The sequence below is a fragment of the Protopterus annectens genome, chromosome 14.part0, assembly GCF_019279795.1.
Source record: "Protopterus annectens isolate FY-2018-M chromosome 14.part0, PAN1.0, whole genome shotgun sequence".
In the NCBI taxonomy this organism is placed as follows: Eukaryota; Metazoa; Chordata; order Ceratodontiformes; family Protopteridae; genus Protopterus; species Protopterus annectens.
The window spans coordinates 268,533,069-268,559,511 of NC_056748.1; the positions used below are offsets into that span (position 1 = coordinate 268,533,069).

General features: G+C 40.1%; 1 protein-coding gene across 2 annotated transcripts in view; it reads right to left on the reverse strand.

Annotated features, from left to right (window-relative positions):
* The window catches only part of EIF3A (eukaryotic translation initiation factor 3 subunit A), a 1,696,172-nt gene that overhangs the window by 1,331,569 nt on the left and 338,160 nt on the right, over window positions 1–26,443 (reverse strand). For both annotated transcript variants that reach the window (XM_044055975.1, XM_044055974.1), the window contains exon 6: window positions 6,783–6,991. In XM_044055975.1, coding sequence (XP_043911910.1) covers window positions 6,783–6,991 — 209 coding nt within the window. The remainder of the gene's footprint in view (window positions 1–6,782; window positions 6,992–26,443) is intronic.

Genomic DNA, 26,443 nt, shown 5'->3' on the forward strand with positions numbered 1-26,443 from the left:
AGGGGAGTCCAGGTGCCTCCTTTTGCACCTTCGTTTGTGAGGAACCTCCTCGGTGGGGCTATCCGAGGAGCTCTCATCCATGGGGTCTTGTTCCTCTAAGGGAACCAACTGGAGTGCCGATGCAGGCTGTCCCTGTGGCCGGATGATGGAGGACAGGCCCAAATGCGCAGGGGTGACTGATGGATCCGCAGCCCGGACCGGGGATCTGGAAGTCCTCGACAGCACCCTCTCCACTACATCAAATGCAGAGGATGAACCGCTCTCCCCTGGCTCCGAGAGCAGCTCCCTCGGATCCGATGCAGGGATCGGCGGAGCCGAAGCGGTCTGACCAGAGAGGGAAGTGTGCTCCGATCTAAACGGCACCGAAAACAGTTCCCCCCACGGATCAGACGCTCGGCTCTCGGCCCCGAGAGCTAGGATCAGACATGCGAGGGCATAGCCAGCGTCGAAATAATCAAGACCGGTGCCGACGGTTCCCCGGGTCCGAAACGGCACGGATCCGAAGACTCCGATACCCTAAAACCGGGTAGGAGAAGGAGCAATCGGGGTAAAGAAAGGGGGGGAGGCTGGAGCACCCCCATCTGCATTTGAGCCTGCAGGAAATGACACATCATCCGGTCCAAGTCAACGTCGGTCAAGCTTCTGGTGGATCTGGAGGAGGTCGTAGAGGCGGGCCTGGAGGGCCGCCTCGAGGGAGACCGGTATTCCTCTTCCGGCTCCGGGGAAAAGCAAGGAGAACGGAGCCGAGAATGAGGAGAACCAGGGGTCCTCTTAGCGGGACTAGCTACCTTCGATGGAGGGGCTGAGGGATGAGACTCAGCCCTCCTTTTATGTTTGTGCCGGTCCTTATCTCCCCTTTTCTCTTTAGAAGAGGAAGAAGAGTCCCCCTCACCCTGAGAAGCAGAGGGAGTTTGGGTCCCCAACAAGGGAGGGGGATTGGAAGGCATGGAAGCCGCAGCCACGACCAGTGCCTTAGAGGGAGAGGAGGAAAAAGAATCCGGGGGCAAAAATCCCGCCAGGATTAGCTTGTTCCTCCTATCTCTGATAGCCCGGGGGTTGAAAGCCGCACACACCTGGCAGCTGGTGGATAAATGGGCCACCCCCAGGAAAATAACGTACTGAGTGTGGCCATCGGCTGGGGACAGCTAATGACCACACTCAGTGCATTTAGAAAAAATGGCTTTAGGCCCTTCAGCCATCACACCACACACACGCACTAGGGGGAGGGAATGAAACAAAAATTGAAGTAAATTTACTACAAAAAAAACCACTAAATATCTTAGTCGATAAAGGGGGCTAAACAATACACACACACACCAAAGAAAAAGTAGAAAATGAACGATTTTTGAGGTTTTATGAAATTGGAAATTTCTCGCCCACGCCTAAGAGCTCGTCTCTAGAAGCTGCTACAAGCCGCGGCAAACTAGATCTGAGGATGGGGATGTGTAGCAGGGGATTATGGGTAGGGGAGGAGCTAGGAGCTCTGATCTTTTAGCTAGGTAAAGCTGCCGGCTCGGATCAGAGGACAGATCCGAAACCCACAGGTTGCAGACCAAATGAAGTTAACTACTTCAGATCTACTAATACAGGTACTGTAAAAGTTGTTGAAATTATTTCAAATGCTGATAACTGTGGAAACAAAGGCATTGTATGCGGCAGTGAGACCTTTACCTTTGACAATTTTTTAGAAGGAATTTATGTACTTCGTTCTAACAGTGCCACCAATTCACAGTAACAAGAATGAAGTTACTGAGGACACTGGTACTTTGAAAGACATGATTTTTACTATGTAGAAAAAGTTGCAGAAAATTAAATTGTTACAACTTGACAATCCACCAGATGCATTGAACTTTAAAAAATATGAGTCCCATAGATACAATTTTAAGAACCACTTGGGAAGGTTTTAAATGATGAATTGATTACTGAATGTAAGGTTATGTTCATAGGTGTGTACTAGGCTAATGGCCCTGGAGCCTTTACAAGCTTAGCCCATAGAATTACACCATATCATCGTGCCACCCGACCTTAGTTCCCAGTGCCTCTGTCGAGTAAAGCCACTGGAGTGATCCCTGGGGTGAATTTTCTATTTCCCATCCACTCAAGATTTCTCTTGAAGACGGCCAGTGAGGTGCTCTGCTTGACATTTATGGGAAGTCTACTCCATAGCATGGGCAGTCTCTGGGTTATGAACCTGTCCCTCCAGCATGTTCGGTTGATTGTGGTAATGAAGTTGAGGTCACTGGAGCATGTGGTGCAGAGGGATTGGGATTTCTTTAGATGTAGCATTTCTAACAGAGCTGGGTGAAACATGGCTTTGTAACTCAAGCAGAGATCGCCTCTAAGTAGGCAATATGAGACAGAGAATAGTTGGAGTTATTTTGAGTCCATCCATATTGGACAAATGTTTAAGGCCTAGGATCCTCTTTGTGAAATACTTTTGCGGCCTCTCCAGTTGTTGTAGGTGTCTAGTGAGGTACATGCGAAACGGGGCACCATACTCAATAATTGGCCTAATGAGGGAAGAGTAGAGGGAGACAATGATCTCTTTCTTCCTGGATGCAAAACCCTTAGTAATGAGATGTGCCACACAGGACTTTCTGACCACAGTGGCAATGTGGTGGTCAAAGGAGAGGTTGCTGTCAACCTGTGCTCCCAGATCTCTTACAATGCCTTCTATGTTCAGCGGACTACCACTGATGTGGTAATTCATGGGAACTGTGTACCCCTGGAAAAGGGATGTTTATAACCAAGTAAATAATACACAAGAAGCAAAGATTTGAAAGGAGATAAATGCTAAGCAGACACATTTTAAGTCTCGAAATGTTTATCGGGGACAGAGGCAGGAAGGGTGGAAACAGGCTCAAAAAATCTAAGATTCGGGGCAGAGAAAACGAGCCTGAGGATGGAAAACAGAACGGGGACAAGAACAAAGGGAAGTATAGAGAGAGGAACAGATGAAATTAGTATAGATGAAAACCAGACTACATATTCCTTAGATAATTTTCGTATATATAATTATACATCTTTGAACATCGACAAAGAAAATTTTAGGCTATTTTCCAAGGGTATGAAGTAGGCGCCTACTACTAGGTTCAATTTGATTGACACACTTATGCAGCAGAAGTTATACTTAAGGAAATTAAACCTTGCCATCTATTTTAAGGATAGCAGCACTAGTAAAGTAAGCAGGTTAATAGTTTGAGACCACCAAGTAAATTTAATCCACCGTTGCACCCCACTTTGATCACCTTTGAAAAGGTCATTAGTGAAAAGTTGTACACCTTACAAGGTAATAATAAAAACAGGAAACTTGGGACTAATTTAGGTATTAAAGAATGGGAAATTCTAAGAACTATATGCAATTACCATAATATTAGAGTTATGAAACCTGATAAAGGTGGCGGAGTGGTATTATATGATCAAAGTGAATATGTAAATAAAGTATATGATATTCTTAACACAGATACCTATGAGGTTATATCTATTAATGAGGTAAATACAGCTCACAGATGTATAGATCTACACTTAGAAAAATGTGATCGAATATCACAAGATACCTACAACTTCTTGAGAGTGGAGTAACCCCACTTTAGCTATGATAGTAGGGGTTCCTAAAATACATAAGAATATAGTGGAACCCCCATTCCGTACATCAAGAAGCAAGGCTAAGACCTTTCCAATTGGAGTGGTGATAGATAGGTCCTTAAAACATGTTTATGATTAAGTCCAGCATCTGGTCAAAGATTCATGGGACTTTCTAAGCAGACTGAAAGCTGAAGTCTGGGACAAGGATCTAATCTTTTTAGCCACAGATTTAGTAGACTTGTTTAATGCATTCCTAAAGACGAAGTAAGCTATAGTAACAGCATGAGAAAAACTTCAGGCTTGGAATGGGACAGGATTAAGCTAATGGTAATATTTATGACCACTGTTTTGGAGAATAATATACACTTCGAAGAAGAAATATATAAACAGACTAAGGGAGTAGCTATGGTAGCATGTGCCCCCATATATGCTAACTTAGTTCTATTGGACTGGGAGAATGAATATATTTTTAAGAGCCAGTACACAGATAAGATTATTAGATGTGTATGTTTCCTGGATGATATTTTTGTTCTGTGTAAAGGTACTATCGAAGAAATTGAGGAATATGTAAGATATCTGAATCATTCCTATAATACTCAAGGGATAGCTTACTTAGATACTTTTATCTCTTACACTGGCAAAGGGTTTAAATCTAGAATACACAAGAAAAGCACCTTTAGTAATTTTTATTTAGAATATAGCAGTTGTCATCCTTGGAAACAAAAAAATAAATAAAAAAACAAAAAAGAGTATAATGAAAGGGCAGTGTATAAGAACACCTCGGATGACCTCTGACTTTGAGGAGATGAGAACTGATTGTCAATATTGGTCGAATGTTTAAGGACAGAGGATACACCGTTTCTATGATTAATGATGTTTCCCAATATAAGAGAATGGGGCAAAAAATATAAACCATTATTAGGAGCAGAATTGGTAAGTCATAGAAATAGAGGGAAATACTAGTAGTTATAGTAGAGCATAAAAATTAGAATATAATCCAACAGCAGAAATAGTAAAACAAAATATAGTTACATGAAATTGGGCTCACCTAAAAGGTGACACCGAGGTTTGTAGCATCTTGGGGCACAAGCCTAACTTCATGTACAAAACTGCCCCAAACTTGAAAAATAAATCTGAATACAACAGAGGTACACAAACACACTGAAGCACTAATGAAGGTACTAGGAAATGTGGTAGGTGCAACCAGTACTTTGCTAGAAGACAATTATATTATTCTACAGAATGTTAATAAAACAAAGATATATTTTAAGAAAGGAACTGTAATACTAAGCAGGTGATGTACTTAGCTAAGTGTAACACCCGTGTTGCATTCTATATAGTGAAAACCTGTAGAGCTTTTAAAACAGGATATACGAACATCTTTATAATATAAGGAGAAAGGACAAAAATAGTGCTCTATATAGACATATAGCAGCTAATCCTATTTGTGCTGCCTTCAGGTTTGGAATTGTGGAAAAAGTTATATCATAGCCCGGGGGGGATATTAAAGCTATTTTGAAAGAGAGAAGTGAGATGGCAGTTGTTAAATGCAACTTGTGCACCTGGTATTAATGATAATATTACTATTACACCTTTGCTGGAATTGAGACAATACTAGCTATAACAATAAGTATGAGTGTATCATTGTTATAAATACGTTATACTATTATGCATGTATTGTATATAGGTTAAGCTTCAGCTTGTCATTAGAACATCTTACAGTATATTAAAAGAACAAGTTTACAGCATAAAAATATGTTCATTGCTATTCAGTTTTTAATACTTTTAATATTTTAACATTTTTATGAACAATGGTTATTCATATTTTTTATTTATAAGTTTGTGTTTTATATATGCAGTTTTTTTTTTTTTTTTTAATGGAACTCACGTGGCAGGCTGTTACTGCTGCTTTAAGCTAATGAAGTAGTTGATGTTAATTAATGAACTCATTGGCTTGAAAATTGTATAAATATCAGCAGCGAATGTTTTATTCATTCTGATGAAGTCTCTGGTGCCATAGAGGAAAGCGCTAAATGTTATGGAGTTTTGGATATGAATAAAAGACTGTTCGTGTTTTCAATATACATTGAGTGGACTTGCTGTGGCTTTTGAAGCGCTTGGGAATCCTGTGCCTGGTGTTTTCCCAATTACTTTTTATTACTGGTTGTAAGGGATAACACTGACAGGTTCCATTTTACATTTAGTCAGTTTCTATCTGGACAGTGGAACTGATGTGGAGGGCATCTTTATGAAAGGAGAAAGGCTTTGATCTCTATTCTGCAGAGGCAGAGCACAATTTCTACTATCCCTTTCTCCTGTACTCTTTACAACAAATCATCCCACACAAAAGATATGTGGGGAAAAAGAAAAGCGGTGGATGCATAGCAAACATGCCCTCCTTGAAAGAGGTGATGATTTGCTTTCTCTCCCTCAAAGAGGGAAATGGGAAGGAAAAGAACATGAGGTGACATGGATGGAAATTGTGGACACATACTTTAATGTTCCTCTTGAAAGGGAAGAATACTTACCATCACCCCCCCCCCACCCACCCAATGTCCATGACCTCTCTCTCCAGTCCAATTTTTTTTTTCCCTAATGGCTGTCTTCATTCATTTAAAGTGGTCACGCCTAGGTTTTTCTGTAAAACAGCCGCCAGTTTACAGGGCAGTGCCAAGTGTACTCTGGATCTCAACAATGAAGACAGCCACTCAATATTTTTTCTCACCAATGATGGAGAGAGATTTTAAATGAGAATTTGAACAGCAACTTGTGCGCTTGACAGTACAGGCAGGAATGATGGTCATGCACATCCTGGCTGGGGAAGGGAGAATGTATGATCATGGGCTCATGTGCATAGGCCAATTTCTCTGGTAAAGATCAAGGAAACAACTGCAACATGCCTCCTGTGGGTGGGCAGAGCCATCTCACGGACATCAACCCCCTGCTGAAGTGAAGCGTATGCAGCATTGACTCACACTGCATGCTTCACCTCTAATGGGTTGTCACCATGTGGGCAAAAGAGGGTAGTCTAAAAGACAAATCTCCAATTACTTTTGATGGCAGAAATGGTGGCAGCAGTCAAAAAAAAAAAACACACACAAACATGCTATACAAAAGTGATGTATAAAACACTTACATGAAAACCTACTTAGAAGAAGGCCAACAATTAAACATTGCCATAAATATTAACTCCATACCTTTGCATCTCCTCAGGTGACAAGTTTTTTCTCATTTCTCTTGAAAGATGATAAAGTCTGTGTAGAGTCGTAGCATGAAATAAAGCATTTCCAGACTTCCAGAACACAGTAGAAACCTTATTGTAATAGTTTGCCATCAACTGGGGTTTGGGTGGCTTCTTTGACAAGGAAAAAAGACCATGGATGTCTTCTACTGCCTTAAAAGCTTCCTGAAAAGAAAAGAAGTTTAAATACAGAATATATACACAAGTAATTACCTCATCAGTAGATCTTAAAGATGAGCCCCTGCATCTGATCAAAATCACAAACTTAAGTATTTCAGCTATGCAGGTACCTCACATAAAGGACCACAGACAAATACATCCTGCATTACGAAAAAGTCTTCCACTTGAAGGTCAGTACAAATGACAGCAAATAGAAGCTCTACTTATATCAATGCAGAATATTTGACTCATTCACTCTTTACCAAATACTATTACATGTCAAGCCACTGCTTGCCACACCTGCAAGGAGAGCTCAGTCTGACAATAGTGTCACAGGGCCTGCCAAGGTGAGTTTAGAATGATGGAACTGGTGCTTAGGCGGATACCCACCTCTTGGGGGTATCAAACTCAGAGTTCTCAGCAACATACATACCATAACGTCTCCACTGGAGGAGAGGGACTTAATGGGGATGTTAAGATTCAAGAGGAAAAGCTGTACTGGAAATGGTCACTTAATGCCATTACTCAAACCAGAGGGGAAAAAAAAAAGACCACAGCATTACTAAAAATGTTAAAATTCATACACATGAAAGTAGTGATCTATCCCAACAAGGACTGCAGCAAGGATTCACTATATTAATAAAAAAACAACTTGGCAAAGAGCCACTAAATTCACTTATTGCATTTTAATGAGATACAGCTACAAAAGCTCAGGGTTGTGACCAGTGCCACAAATACACAATAAGTCAAAACTTAATCCAAAGAGTACATCACATAAGCAATTTCAGTGATGAGAACTGTTTGCCTTATGTGCCTACTTAACAGCTTTGTTTTAAGCCAGCTTCTCTTTAGACTTGCTCATCTGTTACACACGTCTAATGTACACAGCCATGAAGTATTCACTTCAAACCATGCTTTTATATACATACTGTATCCTTGGTATGGACATAGTAAAAGCTACAGGAAAAAAACAACAATAAACCAATAACCAACAATGGGAGCGAAACACAGTAGATGTGCCAATAGTTCATCAAATGTCCTCATAACTTCAATAGTCCCAATAAATTGATAAAAAGCCCATTACAAACGTAGACTCATTCAGTTCAAGGACAAACTTTAATATATAAGAGATGCAGGTTAGCGCTTTCACCATACGGCTTCATCAGACCTTTGCACTCTAATAAAAGCATCCGAGTTTAAATACAAAAAATGATGGGAAACAAATCCAAAGTGCCAGATCTCCAATAACCACAAGAACAACATGCACATCTGTCTGTCATCACAAAACTATTCATAATATAGGTCTACATCTGCACATGTTGAAACAAAAAAGCAAACCTCTTCATAACATAAAACATATATAACACACTAATACATATAAAAATAATAAAAAATAAAAACATACCAGTGATGTATATATGAATATATACATTATACAATACAAAATACATATGTATAAGCATAAAATGCCTTTACAATAAAAAATATATAAAATATATACATATATATACATATATACACATATATATATGAAATATATATATACATATAATAGCTGGTGGCTGCCTTTACAATAAAAAAATGTATAAAATATATACACATATATATGAAATATATATATACATATAATAGCTGGTGGCTTTTGTGTTTCAACATGTGCATATGTAGACAGATTATGAATAGTTTTGTGATGACAGATGGATGCACATGTTGTTCTTGTGGTTATTGGAGATCTGGCACTAAGAAAGATTTGTTTCCCGCCATTTTTTTGTATTTAAACTCAGCTGTTTTTATTAGAGTGAAAACGTCTGATGAAGCCGTATGGTGAAAGCGCTATCCTGCATCTCTTGTATATTAAAGTTTGTCCTTGAACTGAATGAGTCTGCGTTTGTAATGGACTTTTTATCGATTTATTGGGACTACTGAAGTTTTGAGGACATTTGATGAACTATTGGCACATCTACCGTGTTTCGCTCCCATTGTTGGTTATTGGTTTATTGTTGTTATTTTTGGCTTACCTACTGGGAGCGTTTGCTTCGTACAGGCGTGATATTGAAGTTTCTACAGGAAAAAAAAACTTTTACAGTAAAATTAGCATACTGATCACACTGAGAATCTGTGTGTGTGTGTGTGTGTGTGTGTGTGTGTGTGTGTGTGTGTGTGTGTGTGTGTGTGTGTGTGTATATATATATATATATATATATGCATATATGCATATAAACAAACTGCACAAAGTAAAATGTTTAGATCTCACTATATATAAAAAAGATGGAAAATTAGTGTCAAAAATATATAAAAAAGAATTTCAAAATAATATGTATTTACATTATTCAAGTTTACATCCAAAAAAAAACTAAACAGAATATTGTCAAAGGACAAATAGAGAATAAGTAATTTAACAGATAATGAAATTTTTCATTTAGAAGCTGACAACTTCTGTGAAATGATGTTAAGTAGAGGTTATCCCCTAGAAATGATTAAGGAAGTTATGACAGAAGAAATTGTAAATAGAAATAAAAATGAGAAAAAGAAGTTGAATAGAACATCTTCGGCAGATTTTACCACAGCTTTGGCAGTACAAAATAGTACTGATTCTTACTGTCATCAAAAATATAGTAAGAAAAAATTGGGGAATTTTTAAAATCAATATTAATTTATTACAGAAGTTAGGCGACAAACCTAAGTTTGTGCAAAAAAGAGCAAAAAATTTTAAAGATTTTTTTCAAGGAAAATTAGATAAAATTAGAGTAGTAGAAGAAAGAAAAGGAATGTATAAATGTTTTAATTGCAACTATTGTAGTTATTTATATACAGATAGGCATGAGATTTTTGTGGGCAAAACTAAGATATATGTTCCAGGCAGATTTACTTGTAAGTCTAAAAATGTTGTCTATTTAATAATATGTGTAGATTGCAACTCATTTTATGTTGGTAGAACAGGAAGGGAATTGTATAGAAGAATTTATGAACATCAATATGCCATAGGCAAAGGAGATGTCAAAAATGCTTTGGCAAAACATTTAGAAAGTAAATGTAAGACTAATTTTAAATGTTAAGTTATAGATTTTATCCATCCCAATGTTACAAAGATAAATATTGAAGAAGAATTGGGGTGGCTTGAATACTGCTGGCAAGTGAGATTAAATGCGTGTTTTCTGCCAGGTTTAATAATAGAGAGGAATTCATTATGTATTTAAAAAGGCAAGGTTTTAAACATTAGGTTAGTTTTCAGGTATACAGAATAGTTTAAGAATATTGTAGTTCAAACACATTTTAAACTGATAACTTTTAATTGGATTGCTTAATTGAAGCAGCTTACTAATTGCTAAGAGTATTTAAATGAAGCAGTGAGTTGTAACCATTAGTCTGAAGAAATCTCCCTTTGGAGATGAAAGCGCTCACTTGTGGTTCTATAACAGCGTAATTACAGCATGTTTTCGTGTGTTTTATTGGATTTTATCTTGTGGATTTTACTTCGTGAATTAAACTTCGTTTTTGTGCTATTCTGCCATAGTTTCTTTTTGGATTTAAAATTACAACAGGACCACAACTCAGAAGACAAAACACATAAGAAAATAAAAAGTACAGTTGTGTACCTACCATCAATGTAGATGTTAGAGTGTATTCACTGTTGCAGTCATTACTCTTGGGTTATCCTGCTGGCAGGCTACCCTCAGTCGGCCAGAATTCCAAAGTCTAGGTCCGGCGTCGGATGCTGTCACCTCTTCCCTGACGTCAGTGTGCCAGGGGTATAAAAGATGCAGCCGACGCCATTTTCTTCAGTTTTTCTTGCCCCAGATGTCAGGTGTCCTCAAATTGATAGGCTGAAAAATATGCCAATAAAAAAGCATGCACAAAAACATTTCTTTCATCTACAAGCAAATACACCAAATAGGTTGTATAGGATAGAGTAGTGCAGATAGACCCAGCGAAGAAAAGGGGGATGGTGGGTGGGTAACCTGGACTGCAACAGTGAATACACTAACATCTACATTTATGGTAGGTACACAACTGTGTTTCACTGTTGCAGTCATTACTCTTGGGTTGAATCCCAAAGCTGAGGATGGGTGGCTGGGCTAAATATTTATTTATTTGCATTTGTTAACTGGGTTGGTCCAGCTGGGTAAGAATTACCCTTTTTCCGTGGAGACCCGAGGGGAAAAGCCCCAAACAGACATACAAATACATAGGAATAGAGACAAATTTACAATATTACAGAGGAAAACAATATTATGGGTACAATGGATAAGAAAAACAAACAATGAACGTTTGAGAATATGAGTAAGGTAGGCCAGAGGCATGCATGCAAAAGATTTATGAAAAGGTGTTCTGAGCATGATCTCTGAATTAAGTTAAAGTAGGCAAAGAAATGATGATTTAGGTGTGGAGTTAGTAGTGTGGGAGTTTTAGGCAGGAGCATGTGAAGGACATTCCCATTTGGAGGAGAGATGGGAGAGAAGCATGGATTTGAAATTGTTGTGGTTAGGTATATTACGTAGTGGTGTGGGGAGATTGTTCCATAGTTTGGCTATAGTGTGGGATAGTAGTAGTTACCAGTTGGGTGGATGGGTTTGTGTACATACAGGAGGTTTTGGCCTGTGGATCTCAGGATACGGGTAGGTGTGTAGGGTGTTAGAGATTTAGCAAGAGAGGGGCATTCTGCTGGTTTAAAGATGAGTTTGTGGGCTGTTGTAAGTTGTAGGTACTTTAGGTGGTTGTGGAGTTCTAGCCAGTTTAGGGTGTGTAGGGAGTGACAGTGATGGGAAGAGTTCTTAGAATTGGTTGCAAATTTGCAGATTTTGTTGCAACAGGCCTCAAGTTTAGCACGGAGTCCGAGTTGTAGGTTGGAGAATAGGGGAGCACTGTACAAGAGAGAGGGGAGAAGGAAGGTCGATGCAAGGGTATGACGGGAAGATGGAGTAAGGTAGCAGTTGTGTCTGTAGAGGAGGCAGATTTTCTGGTGGGTTTTTTTGATTGATGAGAGGATGTGGGAGTCGAATTTTAGGTTTTCGATGGTAATGCAAAGTAGTTTGGTACTAGGAACGATTTCAAGAGGGATGTTATTGTGGCTTTTGATGGAAAATTGGACTTTGTGGAACTGGGAAGTTTTAGTGGGAGTAAATATCATTAGCTTTGTTTTGTTGGCATTTAGGGCCAAGTGATGCGATTGCATCCATGATTCAATTTTGGAGAAGGCTGTTTGGGTTTAAATAGAAGTTTGGAGGGTCAGGAGGCTGAGCAGATGATAGTGGAGTCATCTGCATATTGGATGACTGAGGCTTCAGGGATGGAGAGGTGAAAGTTGTTAATGAATAAGTTGAAGAGCAGAGGGCCAAGTACTGATCCTTGGGGAACTCCTGTGGGTGTAGGTAAGAAAGGGGAGGTCGACTCTTTCCATTGTACAGCTTGCTGGCGCGTGGAAAGGTACCTGGAGAACCAGTCTAGGGTTGAGGGAGATAGATGCAAGTGAGAGAGCTGGGACAGGAGGAGGGAATGGGGAATAGTGTCGAATGCCTTTGAGAGGTCAAGAAAAAGAGAAGATACGTATTTGCCGCTCTCACGTGCTAGGTTGACTGTTTTGAGGAAGGAAATGAGGGCTGTCATGGTGCTGTGGCCTGGGTGGAAGCCGTGCTGGGTGGGAGAGAGGAGTTTGTGCTGGATTAGGTAGGGCATGAGCTGGGAGTGGATGGTTTTCTCTAGAATTTTAGACAGAGGAGAGAGTATAGCTATGGGTCTGAAGTTAGTAGTGTCTGTGTTCTTACCACCTTTGTGGAGAGGAATTATGTATGCATAACGCCAGATGGTTGGTACATAGGATTCCTGAATGGATCTATTAATGAGGATGGATATGGGATAGGCTATAGATTCGGCTGATATTTGAAGAAAATTTGCTGGAAGGTTGTCAGGGGCATTGCGGCATGGTTTTAGCTTTTGCAGTAGTCTTTTTATAGTATAGGTGGAAACAGGTTTAAGTGAGAATAGCGGTGGAGGAGGGAGGTGAGAGAGAGGGTTTGGGGTGCAGGGTGAGGGGTTAGTAATGATGGATGGATTGGGGAAAGTGGAGGATAATTTCACTATACAATCAATGAAAAATGTGTTGAAGTTAGTGGCCGTTTCAAGACTTGAGAGGTTGGGATTGGGGCAGGGGTTGAAGTATTACCAGGGTTGAAGTATTACCAGGGTTGAGTATTGAAGAGATGGATGTCCAGAATTTCTTTGGATTGTTTGAGTGTTTGTATTGAAGACTGCTGTAGTAGTTTTTGCGATCTTTTGTTATTGACTTTTTGGCCAGGTTACGAAGATGTTTATATTCTTGGAGGGTGGTGGGGTTTTTCTGTTTTTGGTACAGTTTCCACTTTTTGTTTCTGAGTGATTATCAATTTAGTTTCTTGGGATAGCCAGGGGCAGGAATTTGTTTTGATATGTTTGGTTTTTAAAGGGGCTACTTTATCAAGTAAGGTAAGGAAGGTTTGGTTAAAATATGTGACTGCGTTATCTAGTGGAAGGATTTTCAGTGGGGACCAATTAGTAACCTTGAGGCATTCAGATAAGATTTTGGGGTTGAAGGAAGATAGGTTACAGGATTGGTTGAAAATGTGTTGTTTTTCTATGTGTGAGGATAGGCAGTCAGTGAAGGCTGGTAAGTGGTCGCCTAGGGGGTCTGGTATTATACGAGCTTTCGAGATACGGTTGGGATGTGTTAATATCCAATCTAAGATGGTACCGGAGGAACCATCTTTGTTTGGCCTAGTAGGGAGGTCTATTAGTTGGGTGAAATTGTGGAGGTTGATAGAGTAAGATGGGGTATCTATGAGGAAGGAGGTCCAGTTAATATTTACATCACCAAGAATGTAGGTTTCATATTTGATGTTTGAGTTAAACCAAGAGAGGATGTCTTCCAGAGTTTTGGTATGGTCTCCGGGTGGGATGTAGATGGAGCAGATGTAGATGGATTTATAGTTGTTAAGTTTTAGAAAGCCTACAGTCATTTCTGCATTGGAAAATGTTGGGATGGGGTTGGTCAATGGAGTAAAAGTGAGAGTGGAGTAGTTAATTGCTACGCCACCTCCTTTTCTAGGAGTTCTATATAACGAACATTTGATTGTTTAATTGTATTTTCTGAAGTAGTTCTGGTTGTACAGGATGAAAACGCAGTGTGTGCAGTGTTGGTGCGTTAAAATAAACTACTTATTCACTTTTGAAGCAGTGGTTACTATTCTCCTTGAAGTGCTTTACTTTTGGTTTTCTGGTGACTGTCAGCACTTTTTCCATCTTTTTTGCACTTAAATCTAGTGTTACCGGGAAACTTAAATGATTAAGAAGCGGTAACCGGTTGAGAAGCAACATCATTTTGAACTATGGTATTATCACAAAGACTTAAGAAAGTTCCAGAACTGCTCTCCAAGCATTTTTTTTTTTTTAACACTAAAACATCTCTGTATAAAAACCTTTCATAACTAAGGAAGGATGAACTTAGTTCCATCTCTCCCTGGGACAGAATGAGTCTTGAACAAAACGAGGAAATGAAAGTCTGGTCTGACAGTTCTGTCCTTTCTTCATCCCTTCCTAATTCAGAATCTTTAATCTCAGGGGAAACGGGTATCAATCGTTTACCAGAAACCACTTTACAAGGAGGATAAATAGCCTGAATTAAATTTTGAGTGACCCAAACCCAGTAAAATACTCCTCTCCTGCCTATGAAAATGTGGGGAAGAATACATGCATACTTAGTGTTCAGTTTCTTTAGGCCAAAAGGGGACAACATTGTTATTAATGGCAGCAGCTTCCCTAAGGACAGACACAGCATTCTGACAAAACAGGGAAGTCTTCCCTGTTCCCTCTCCCAGGAATGACAAGGTGGCTCTCCCTTGCCCACTGAGGGGACCCCATCAGTCACAGAGAACATGGCTAACCACTGCTGCATAGTGGCTGCAGTCAAAAGAAAGTTTTCCAAAGGGGCACTTGTCATAGGAAATGGCAGTGTGGAGCAATGGCACCAAAGACCAAAGGGCCCTCAGTCCTACAGATGCACAACCTGCATTTGGCCTGGCGGCAAGAAAGTCTGAGGTGTTCACTAGTTTGTACATATGCATATCCCTATATTTACAAGATGATGTCAGGCAGAAGTACAAGCTCAGGAAGGTAAAGCTTTGGAACCCCGACCTTACACAACCGGTGACAACCTACATGTCAGGAACACTGTAGCATTGAATTCAGTCAAGACAGGTCTTGCTTTCTGACTTTTTTTCACAATCCTTCTCCCTATGTTCCTGAACCTTTTCTTTTCATTTTTTGAGAGATTAACACTAAAATAGGCACTCAAAGATTTTACTCCATTCCTACAGTGTCAAAGATAATTTTCTACCTTATGAATATGGTTTTATAAAGAAAATTGCAGCACCTTCAATCCTCTAACTTATGCTGCCTTAGTAAAGCTACAGCAATACTCAGAGGATTCAAATTTCTGACCAACACAGACAAAAATAAGTACTGCAAATGAAAATTTGCTAAGGCAATTTTATCCACCTTATGGATTCAAAACATGAATGGGGAAATGCAGCACGCTTGATACAACTTCAAATTCCCAAACCTTGCTAAAGGATTCAAATCTCAGTGATGAAACTGCTATAAAGTACATTTCAACAAATTATTTGTCTATGTAAAATGTAGCTTAGCAACTACGCTTTGCAGCATGAACTAATCAGAATGCCCAATAGGATTAGGAGAGGCTATGAGGCCCTGCAGAACTGCAGTGGCAAAGCCTGCTCTGGACTTAAGAGTAAAAAGGTAAGTGGTAGTGCTTTGTGAAGGTGTGCACTGAACTCCAAGTTGCAGCCTCTAAGATATCTTTGGTTGGTACTCCTCTGAGGAAGGCTGCTGAAGTGGCTGCTGCTCTGGTGGAATGAGGCCTAATGCCCTTAGGCTCTGATTTGCCCTGTTGAAAATAGCAGAAATGGATGCAATGGCCTATCCATTTAGAAATAGTCTGTTTTGAGATAGCTGTTCCTTGTGATCCTGCAGCATATGACATTAAAAGTTGCGCAGTCTTTCTGAAAGCTTTAGTTCTGTCCAAGTAGAAGCGTAACTGCCTGCGTATGTCCAAAGAATGCAGAATTTTCTCACCCTTGTTCTGTGGATTTGGATAAAATGTAGGCAAGTGAATGGTTTGGTTGAGGGCCACACTGGACACCACCTTAGGCATAAATGTAGGGTTTGTCCTCAGAGAAACCCTGTCTGGATGAAAAATGATGAAAGGTTCCACAGCCATGAGTGCTTGTAACTCCGAGACTCGCCTTGCAGAGGTTATTGCTAGGAGCAGAGCTGTTTTCCAGGATAAGAATTTTTTATCTGTTGTTGATGCTGGCTCGAAAGGAGGCAGTGTGAGTTTTTCCAAAACATAATTGAGGTCCCAGGCCAGAATTGGTGCTCTCCTTGGAGGACTAATGTTTTTGGCCCCTCTGAGGTACCGCCTTATTAAAGGATGAGAAAAGATAGGTGGTTCCGTATTGTAATGGGCTGAAATGGCAGAGGCATGAATCTTAACAGATGAGAAAGAAAGGCCTTTGTTTAGCATCTCAGTTAGGTACTGTAAAATCTGAGGGATATTTGGTACACACGTGTCAATGCCTTGGTTCCTGGTTCCAAGCACATAATCTCTTCCATTTTTCTGCACAAGATTTTCTGGTATTGGGCCTCCTGGCCTCCAAGATAACATCTGGAACAGCTTTTGAAAGAGGAGTGTTCCGAATGGCTACATTATCCGCCATGCTGCCAGATTTAAGGTCCTGAGTTGACTGTGCAGGATCTGATTGTTTTGTTGGGTCAGCAAGTGAGAAGTTTGAGGCAATATCCATGCTGGACCTTGAGACAAGCTCTTTAGGATTGGGTACCAATGCTGGCGTGGCCAGTCTGGTGCAATCAGTATAATTTTTGGCTTCTCTTGTCTGACCTTTAGGAGCACCCTGGGAAGGAGAGGCAGTGGGGGAAAAGTATATACGGTTAGATTTTTCCAGCTGAAGGGAAAGGGCATCCACTTTACATGCTTGCTTGTGATAAATCCTTGTGCAAAATCTCTGCAATTGGCAGTTGTGAGGGGAGGCAAATAGATCTATGTCTGGGCATCCCCATTTCCTTGTTATCATGCTGAAGACTTGTGGATCCAGTTTCCATTCGTGGGGATCCATGAAGTTTCTGCTTAGTTCGTCTGCCAGAGTATTTGTTTTTCCTGGCAGGAACTGTGATTGCAGGTGAACTTGAAAAGCCAATGCCGTGTCCCATAAGGTCATTGCTGGTCTGCAAAGGGGGTAGGAATGTGTACCTCCCTGCTTGTTTATGTACCACATGACTGTAGTGTTGTCTGTCTATCAGTAACTGTCCTGGATTAAGCAGGTCCTTGAAAGCAGTCAGGGCATTATAAACAGCTAGCATCTCTTTATGACTGATGTGAAGATGCATCTGGTTTGCAGGCCATGTGCCCTGAATACATTTTCCTGCCATATGGGCCCCCCAGGAATAATCTGATGCATCCGTTGTCAGTGTCTGTCTGGCTGTGGGTAAACTGAATGGCAGACCCTTGTTGTGGTGACAGGGTTCTGTCCACCATCGAAACTCCTGTTGCAGGCAGGGAATGAGTGCAATTACTGTCTCCAGGCTGTGGCAATGCTGAGTCCAAACACTTTTTAGATACCACTGCAGTTTCCTCATGCAGTCTGGCATATGGAATTAGTAGAATGCAGCATGCCATGAAACCCACGGCCTGCAGGACTTTCCTTGCAGATAAGTGGGTTTTTGTTGCCAATTTCTTGAAGTAAGTAGTCAGTTGCTTTTGCTTGTCTGGCGTGAGATAAGCCATCTGGGCAGTTGTATTTAAACTTGCATGCAGGAATATTATCTCTTGAGAGGGCACTAGTTTTGATTTCTTTTGTTTACTGTGTACCCTAGGCCAATTAGTAATCTTTTTAAAAATGCCAGATGATTTAGAAGAATGTCTTTGTTATCTGCTTGAATTAGGCAGTCGTCCAAGTAGGGATATATTTGAACTCCTTTTTGACTGCAAAACGCAATTACTGGTGCCAGGCATTTTGTGAAGACCCTGGGAGCAGTAGATAAGCCAAAGGGCAGTGCAGAGAACTGGTAATGCATTGAGCCAGCTATGAATCTGAGGCATCTTCTGCAAGATTGTCTGATTGGGACATGCAGGTATGCCTCTTAGGTCCAAAGTTACGAGCCAAGCTTTGTTGCCCAGCATGGGCAGGAGCTGCTGTAGAGTCAACATCTTGAATTTTGGAACTTCCAGAAACGTATTTAGTATAGACAGGTCCAGTATTGGTCTCCAGGTTTTGTCCTTCCTGGGTACTAGGAAAACTCTGGAGTAAAATCCTTGCCCTTGCTCTTGTTGTGGTACTTGCTGAATGGCCCTCATTGTCCATGATTGCTGTAATTTGTTTTTGTGCCTCTGCCCTTTGATTGTGTGGCAGGTCTGGCATACCTTTTGACCTTGGTAGAGTGTGAAAATGGAACCTGTAGCCTTGGAACACTATGTTCAGGACCCATTTGTCTTGGGTAACTATTTGCCAATTTGATGAAAAAAGTGCTAGTTTTCCCCCTAAGGGGCTGCCAAAAGAAAAGTGCTTGGAACTGGTAGAGGAAAGTCATTGGGACTGTTTCCTGTAAGGTTGTGATTTGTCTTCTCCGCTTTTGGAAGTAGGAGCACCCCATTGTTTAGGCCTGTATGACCTTGGGGCTGAGATCTGCCTCTGGGACGCCTGTATCTAACTCTTTGTGGTCTGTCTGACACTGGAAAGGACCAATTTTTAGAAGATCAGTTCCTGCTAAACCTGGGTAGCTGTACCTGTAAGAAATCCTTGACTGTCTGCAGATTTTGCTTTATCCTCCATTTTTTTTCCAACACCTCTTCTGCTTTAGTACCAAACAAAGTATCATGCTGTAATGGTGCATCTAATAATTTTACTTTAACATGATCAGGCAGATTCTGTTCCTTTAACCAAACATGCCTTCTAATAACAGAACCTGTAACAGCAGCCCTGCAAGAGGCCTCCAGTGAATCATAACCACATTGCAAAGTATGCTTTCCCACTTGTTCAGCTGCATGCAATAAATCCTGCAATTCCTTGTTCTCTGAACACTGAGTATTTGTCAACAATTTCTGTTTAAGCAGTGACATTAAATATTGCTGATATTTAAGCATATGAAACTGACAATTTAAAGCCCTTGCAGCCAGGGTAGCAGAAGTGTAGACTTTTTTCCCCCATCTGTCTAGAGCCCTAGAATCCCTATCAGAGGGGACAGGTTTTTTTTTTTTGCAGTGGAAGCTTTAACCCCCTTGGGACACTGAGATATAGTCTCTGGGTAAGCAGCGGGGTTTTTGTATAGGAATTTATGAGAAACCGGGACCCTGTAGTATCTGTCTGGCTTAGCAGTTGCAGGAGGGAAAGAGTCAGGGGACAGGCCGGACTCTGAAAATACATCATCTACAATGTCTAGAATAGGTGGAATAGCAAGAAGTCTGTGCTGAGGAAGTAGTAGAAAGTCTCCGAGCCTTTTCTTAGATTCAGAATAATCTTGGCTCTCCCAGTGGAAATGCTCCCTCATGGTATGCAGGGTTTCCCCAAAAGAATAATCCTCAGCAAGAGAGGCTGAAGGAATGGATTCTTCAGCATCAAAATCCTCATAGGGAAGCATGGAGTAATACTGTTCAGAAGAGGAATCAGAGGAAATAGAAACCTGATGAGAAGAATCATACTCTGTCTCTTGCCTAGGCCTCTTATCAGGAAGGGGATGGGAGCCCCTGATCAAAGGAATTAGGTCTTCGGCCATTTTAAGCATCTGTTTTTTAGGCATGGAAGTCTGAGTAGGAGAATTCTGTACTTGTTTCTTTGTCTTTAGAGCTGCTTTAGTCTTTGAAGCTGAATATGGCTTAATATATAGTTGTGTAGGTCTGAAGACACACTCAGAAGCCTATGCCTGCACAACGGCTCCGGACCCATCTGAGGGAATGATTTCCGAGTGTCCAATACCTTGAGTATCCAGAGGCCCAGTCGGCTCCACATGGGAGTCGGAAGCGGCCTGTGGTTCTGAGGTAGCGGGCGCAAGGGGCTGCGAAAGCGCCTCACTGAGAACCAGCGACTGGCCTAGCAGAGGCTTCGTAGTCAGTTTTGGACCTCGGATGCCTATCCTTTTCCTTGTCCTTGTGTTTTTTGTAAACTCCGGTTGTCGGCTGGTGCGACAGCATTATATAATTAAATCTTCGGCCAAAGTAATGAAATGCAAAATCGAACAGACGCTTGATAGTGCGTTTGTTAAATCTAGCACAAAACCGACAGCTAACTACGTTGTGATCAGGGCCTAGGCAAGGAATACAGTAAGAGTGAGAATCCTTATGGAGGTATTTGCTTCCCACAAGAAATACAATTGTTAACTTTTTCTGACATCGGTCTGGAGCAAGAAAGTTTTCCCAACGGGGTACTTAGCTTCAATGAAGACTTCGGTTCTGAAAATCTCAGGATTCGGCTGACCGGCACCTGCGAACTGCTTTTGCTTCGGGCACCGCGCGGCAAGAAAGACTGAAGAAAATGGTGTCAGCTGCATCTTTTATACCCCTGGCGCACTGACGTCAGGAAAGAGACGCCAGCAACCGACGCCGGACCTAGACTTTGGAATTCTGGACGAATGAGGGTAGCCTGCCAGCAGGATAATCCAAGAGCAATGACTGCAACAGTGAAACACGATGAACACCATGGTGCCCAAAGAAGAAAGTCGCTGCACATCAGATGCATGGCTTGCTTAAATTACAAGTTGTATGCACGGAGATAATACATGTTGAAAGTTAGCAGATCATGCAGATTTTTGGGAATTTTTTTTTTTTTTTTTTTTTTTTTAACACAAAACATCATCCAAATAAAATTAATTTTCCTTATAATACAGTGTTAGGCATTTTAATACATCCTGCACCACTTTTTATTTATGTAGTTCATTTACTAGGTAGATGTACTGGACCCTTTTTAGGCACCACGAGCCATACAGCAAGGCCAACAACTACACAAGAACTGTACATTAGCAGATGTACAGCAAATCAAATTAGATATACAAGACCAAAGCAAATAATATAAAAACAGTGAAATAAAAAGCAATGTTGCCTCACAGCAAGAGTTCACCCATTCGATTCTCGGCTTGGGTTGGGAGTGCCTTCTGTGTGGAGTCTGCATGTCCTCCCCCCGGTCAAGTGGGCATTCGAAAGACATGCGTTGAATGGACGTGCCTTCGTTGAAGGTTGGGCTGGCAACTCGACACCATAAAAAAAAAAAACTGCCAATCATTAGCAAACCGGAGTTGCGCTGTGGCGACCCCTAACCGCGAAAGCCAAAAGACAAACATGTACAATGCATATATGAAATTAAATTTGCACAATACACGGAAAGCTGTACTGCCAGAGAGCTCTTAGCAGTATCAATGTAACAAAATTTAACATCCCGTCAACCCGAGAGAAGTGACATTGTGGGCATTTCTAACTATCATCTCTGAAACAGGTACATTTCCTTTCTTGTATAGGGTACTTTCTCAGTGTTTTTGAACTGCAAAAAAACCTCTAATGCAAGTGTTGCCCAATGAAATTTAGTCCAGGTGACTGACGCCAGTTTGAAACAGGATTTCTCAAATAGCCAAAGAGAAAGCAGTTTTGTTCAGTTTAACAGCTTTAGTGTGACTGAGTGAATAAAAAGGAGTAATGCAATCTGTTTGCAAGGGGCGGACAAAAGCCATCTACAAGTACTTTAAAAGATAGAGTATTTAGTAAGTCGTGTGTTCTGGGGAGTAGCTATGTTGCTTTATGACTAGTTAAGTAGTGATATTCAGCTGCAGGCAACAGGGCAACCAACTGTAATATTTTACAGTTAGTGGTCTGAAGTAATGATGTGTTATGCTCAAGACAGAGGAACAACTGGTATTGTGAATTCAATTTGTAGAGTTACTAAATTAATGGAAATAGCCATCCTAGTTACGGGTAGATACTCCTTAAGAGTACATGCTATTTGGAGGTGTACAACTTTACAGCTGTTATGGTGAGTTTATTTACTGAATGAAATGAATATGCCTAGTATAATTCCTATGTAAAGTGGTTTGGTATTTGGCAATGCTGAAACAAGGAGATTGTGGCACAGGTCAAGTCCCTTGGGCATATTAAACATCATTACTACTGTGTTGATGGAAAGTTTCTGGATGAGCCAATCCTAGGCAGCATAAAACAGATAAACAATACAGAGGCAACCTAAGAGGGTGCTTTATAGTCCCAAGTAAGGACCATAAACATTACCATGTCCTCTGATTTAAGTGTGGCAAAAACAGCAGCAATGGACACAAAAACGAACCTTGAGAAAACCAATGGTAAGGGTTCCAAATCTGAGTGGAGTGGTATACAGGTTCTGCTGGATAAACAGTTTCTAAACTAAGACATTGCTCCAAGTGAGAAGCCATAATAAGTAAGTTTATGTATTCTTTACCAATTAATTGAATGTCAGCTGAAGGGTTTGATTATTTCAAATTAGAGAGCTGACAAATCAGATAGCAAGTGATTTTGCTTTTGGAAGTGTACCTATACCAGGTTTGTAACTTGGGTCTATTATACATTCGAAGTTTCAAAACTTCGAATCTCATATCTTCAACATATGAGTGAAGTTTGAAACTTCAAAAATATAATACAAAATATAAATAAATAAATAAAACCTACCTTAACGTTCTGAGCAGAGGGGCAAGCCCCCCACACCCCCCCCTACTTAAATATACCAACTCCAAGATCACACTTCAGTGCAGAAAAAAAGGAAATTTTCCCATTCTGCGCCGTACGGAGCCATTGTTTTTAACCTTTAAACTTTTCAAAGTTCGATTATATGGTATCGACCATATGACATTCGAACTTTGAAAGGTTTAATTAATAGGGACCCTGTAACTCTGCTCAGTGTCATACAACTGTTTGACTTGTGCAATGTTAGTTCTGTCCACCAGATGTCACCACTCTTCCCCCCTCCAAGTAAGTGCATATTTTTGCTGCGACAAACTTATATAGCTGTATTTTGTTTATTTAAGTACAGATTTCAAATGACCAATTTCACACCCAACCTGGATAGATACAAAATTTTCAGACATACAATACAAAACAAATCCAATGAAATAAAAAAAATAAAAAAAAACTGAATAACTTTACAAAAGAGACTACAGGAATCACTGGCTATGAATGCTATTTTACAGCAAAGAGAAGATGCAAAAAGAAAATAAAGGGAGAGGAAAAATGGAGAGATGGTTAGTTATGGAACTTACAAGGTCTTGGATAAAAAGGCATCACTGATCATGTGATTACACTCCAATCTTCTGCAGAAAGACAAGCCAGTTAAGTGTTTGTACAGTGACAGACCAGATCTTAAATTGTTAAGCATAACTACTTCAATTAAGGCACACTAGACAGTAAAACCTTCAAGTACTGAACAGTGGCTGGATTAAAAAAAAAAAAAAACATCTGCTTGCTGTCTGTGCCTTTAAACTGTTCCCGACTTTCTGTAACATAAAAGAATGCATTACAATGACAGAGCTCACCAAGTGCTTCATGACATTTTTAAAGCTAGCAAAACACTTGGTGCTTTTTTTCTCTGCAACTAGCAGTACATGGAACAGATCAAGCTACATGCACTACAGAATTATGACTAGGTTTCTGATGACAGCCCTTTATTACGTGTTCTCAACATGGATGTAAAGATTCATCTCTCGAGCTTCACTCTAAGTGAATTTCTTGGCATCCTTATCTCAAACATACAAGCAACTTATCAGCAACCTGATCAAAATCCTTTATATGGTGATCGCACTAAAGCCTCTTAGCCTGTACTGGACAGCCGCTGGATTTATAAATTTTCAGAATGTCATCAAGTTTAAAACTGTACCCAATTACTTTGTTGCATTTAAGGTGACTATGTTCAAAGCTGCTATTCATTTTAACAGTAATAGCATGCCAAGTAATTAAGAAGAACTATAAAAACACTACAAAGGAAGCTACATGGAAAGAGCATAAGGGCATCACAAAGATGCAGAAGATTTTAAAAGCTTCAACATTAAGAAAGGTTTCTAAAGTTAAAGAGCTGTTCAGCAATTCATAAAACCTTGGTTAAGAAAGTAACAGTGAAAAAACAATAAAGCCATGCCAGTAGAGAAAGTAAAAGGTGAACTGTTACCAGCAGAGGAAGATACGGCAATTTATAAGGATCATAAAAGATTATAAAACAGTACCAGGACTGCCAAGACACCAAGACACTAACACAGCAGTATTCAAACACATTGTTCACATACTGCTTCAATTTTTGTCAGAACAACATGAAATGTACTCCCAAAACTTATCTAGGTAACAGTAAGCTAAATCAACAGTAGTTGAGATCGGCAGTTCTCAAACAGTGAGGCCTACCCAAATCGGAATGGTGTTTACTTAAATATTAACTATTACTTTTGTGCCAAGTCTGGCTAAATGGAGAAGTGCAACAATCAATACTATATTAACTTTAATGTACAACACAATAGTACTACGCCAAAATGCTTGTGATTGCATGTCTATAAATACATAAACCTATCTACATGTAAGCCAACTCAATCCTGTATATACTTACAGTGGTTATAAAAAGTTAACACACCCCTGTTAAAATGCAAGATTTTTGAGATATAAAAAAATGAGACCACAATAAATCATTTCAAAACTTTTTCTACCTTTAATGTGACCTATAAACTGTGCAATTCAAATGAAAAAAAAAAATCTGTTAGGGGAAAAAATATAAAAGAAATTTACAACAAGCTGGTTGCACAAGTTTGCACACCCTTAAACTAATACTTAGTTAAAGCACCTTTTGATTAAATTACCGCATTCAGTCTTCTTGGGTACAACACCTGCCATCAATTAAAGATACTCTGCTTAACCCCAAACAACATTCAGAAGTAGGATTTTCTTGACATTTACTCAGTTGCCTGCTACAGCAACAGCCATGGTTCGCTATCTCACTGTTGAAAGGAGAAGGGTACAAAAAACATTTCCACAGCATTGGATATACCATGGAACACCGTGGAGACCGTCATCAAAAAGTGGAGAAAATATGGGACAACAATGAAGTTGCAAAGAACTGGACATGCCTCCAAAATTGATGAAAAGACAAGACGGAAACTGGTCAGAGACGGTGACAAGAGACCTACAGCAACAATGAAGGAGCTGCAGGAATTTCTGGCAAGTACTGGTTGTGTACTACATGTGACAATAATATCCCGTATTCTCCATATGTCTGGGTAATGGGGTAGGGTTGCAAGACGGAAGCCTTTTCTTACAAAGAAAGACAACCAGGCCCTGCTAAAATTTGCAAAACAATACATCAAGACTTCCAAAAGCATGTGGAAAAGTGTGTTATGGTCTGATGAGACTAAGGTTGAATTTTTGGCAACAATTCTAAAAAGTACGTTTGGCACAAAAATACTTTGCATCACCAAAAGATCACCATCCCCACGGTGAAGCATGGTGGTGGCTGTATCATGCTTTGGAGTTGCTTTTCTTCAGCTGGAACTGGGGCTTTAGTCAAGGTGGAGGGAATTATGAACAGTTCCAAATACCAGTCACTTTTGGCACAAAACCTTCAGGCGTCTGCTAGAAAGCTGAAGATGGAGACATTTCACCTTTCAACACGACAATGACCCCAAGCATACATACAAAACAAAAGAACGGCTTCACTGGAAGAAAATTAAAGTTTTGGAATGGCCCAGGCAGAGCCCACACCTAAATCCAATGGAAAGTGTGGGGTGACCTGAAGAGGGCTGAGCACAAAACATGCCCTTGCAAACTGACAGATCTGTAGTGCTTTTCCAAGAAAGAGTGGGCAAATATTGCCAAGTCAAGATGTGGCATGCTGACAGACTCCCATCCAAGAAGACTGAAAATTGTAATTAAATCAAAAGGTGTTTCAACAAAGTATTAGTTTAAGGGTGTGCACACTTAACGCAACCAGCTTATTGTATGTGTTTTATTTTTTATATTTTTCCCCCAAAATATTTTTTAAATGAATTGTACAGATTATAGGTCACATTAAAGGTGGAAAAAGTTTTGAAATTATTTACTGTGGTCTTTTTTTTTTTTTACATCACAAAAAATTGGCATTTTAACAGGGGAGTGTAAACTTTTTTTTATCCACTGTATGTACTACTACTATACTACAGATGCAGGGTGTGGCTTCCCTACATGCACAAATTTCAGATTCATTTGGTTTCTAAATACAGTTGACACTTTTTTTGTTTGGTGCGGGACGGAGGAGACAGACAAACCCCCTGCCTACTTAGTAGAGGTTCAAGGAAATTTCTGTGGTTTGTGAGCTTAGTAGTTGAGAGGGTATTCTTTTCATCCAGACTGACATGGTTGAGCATAAAATCTTGCATTAA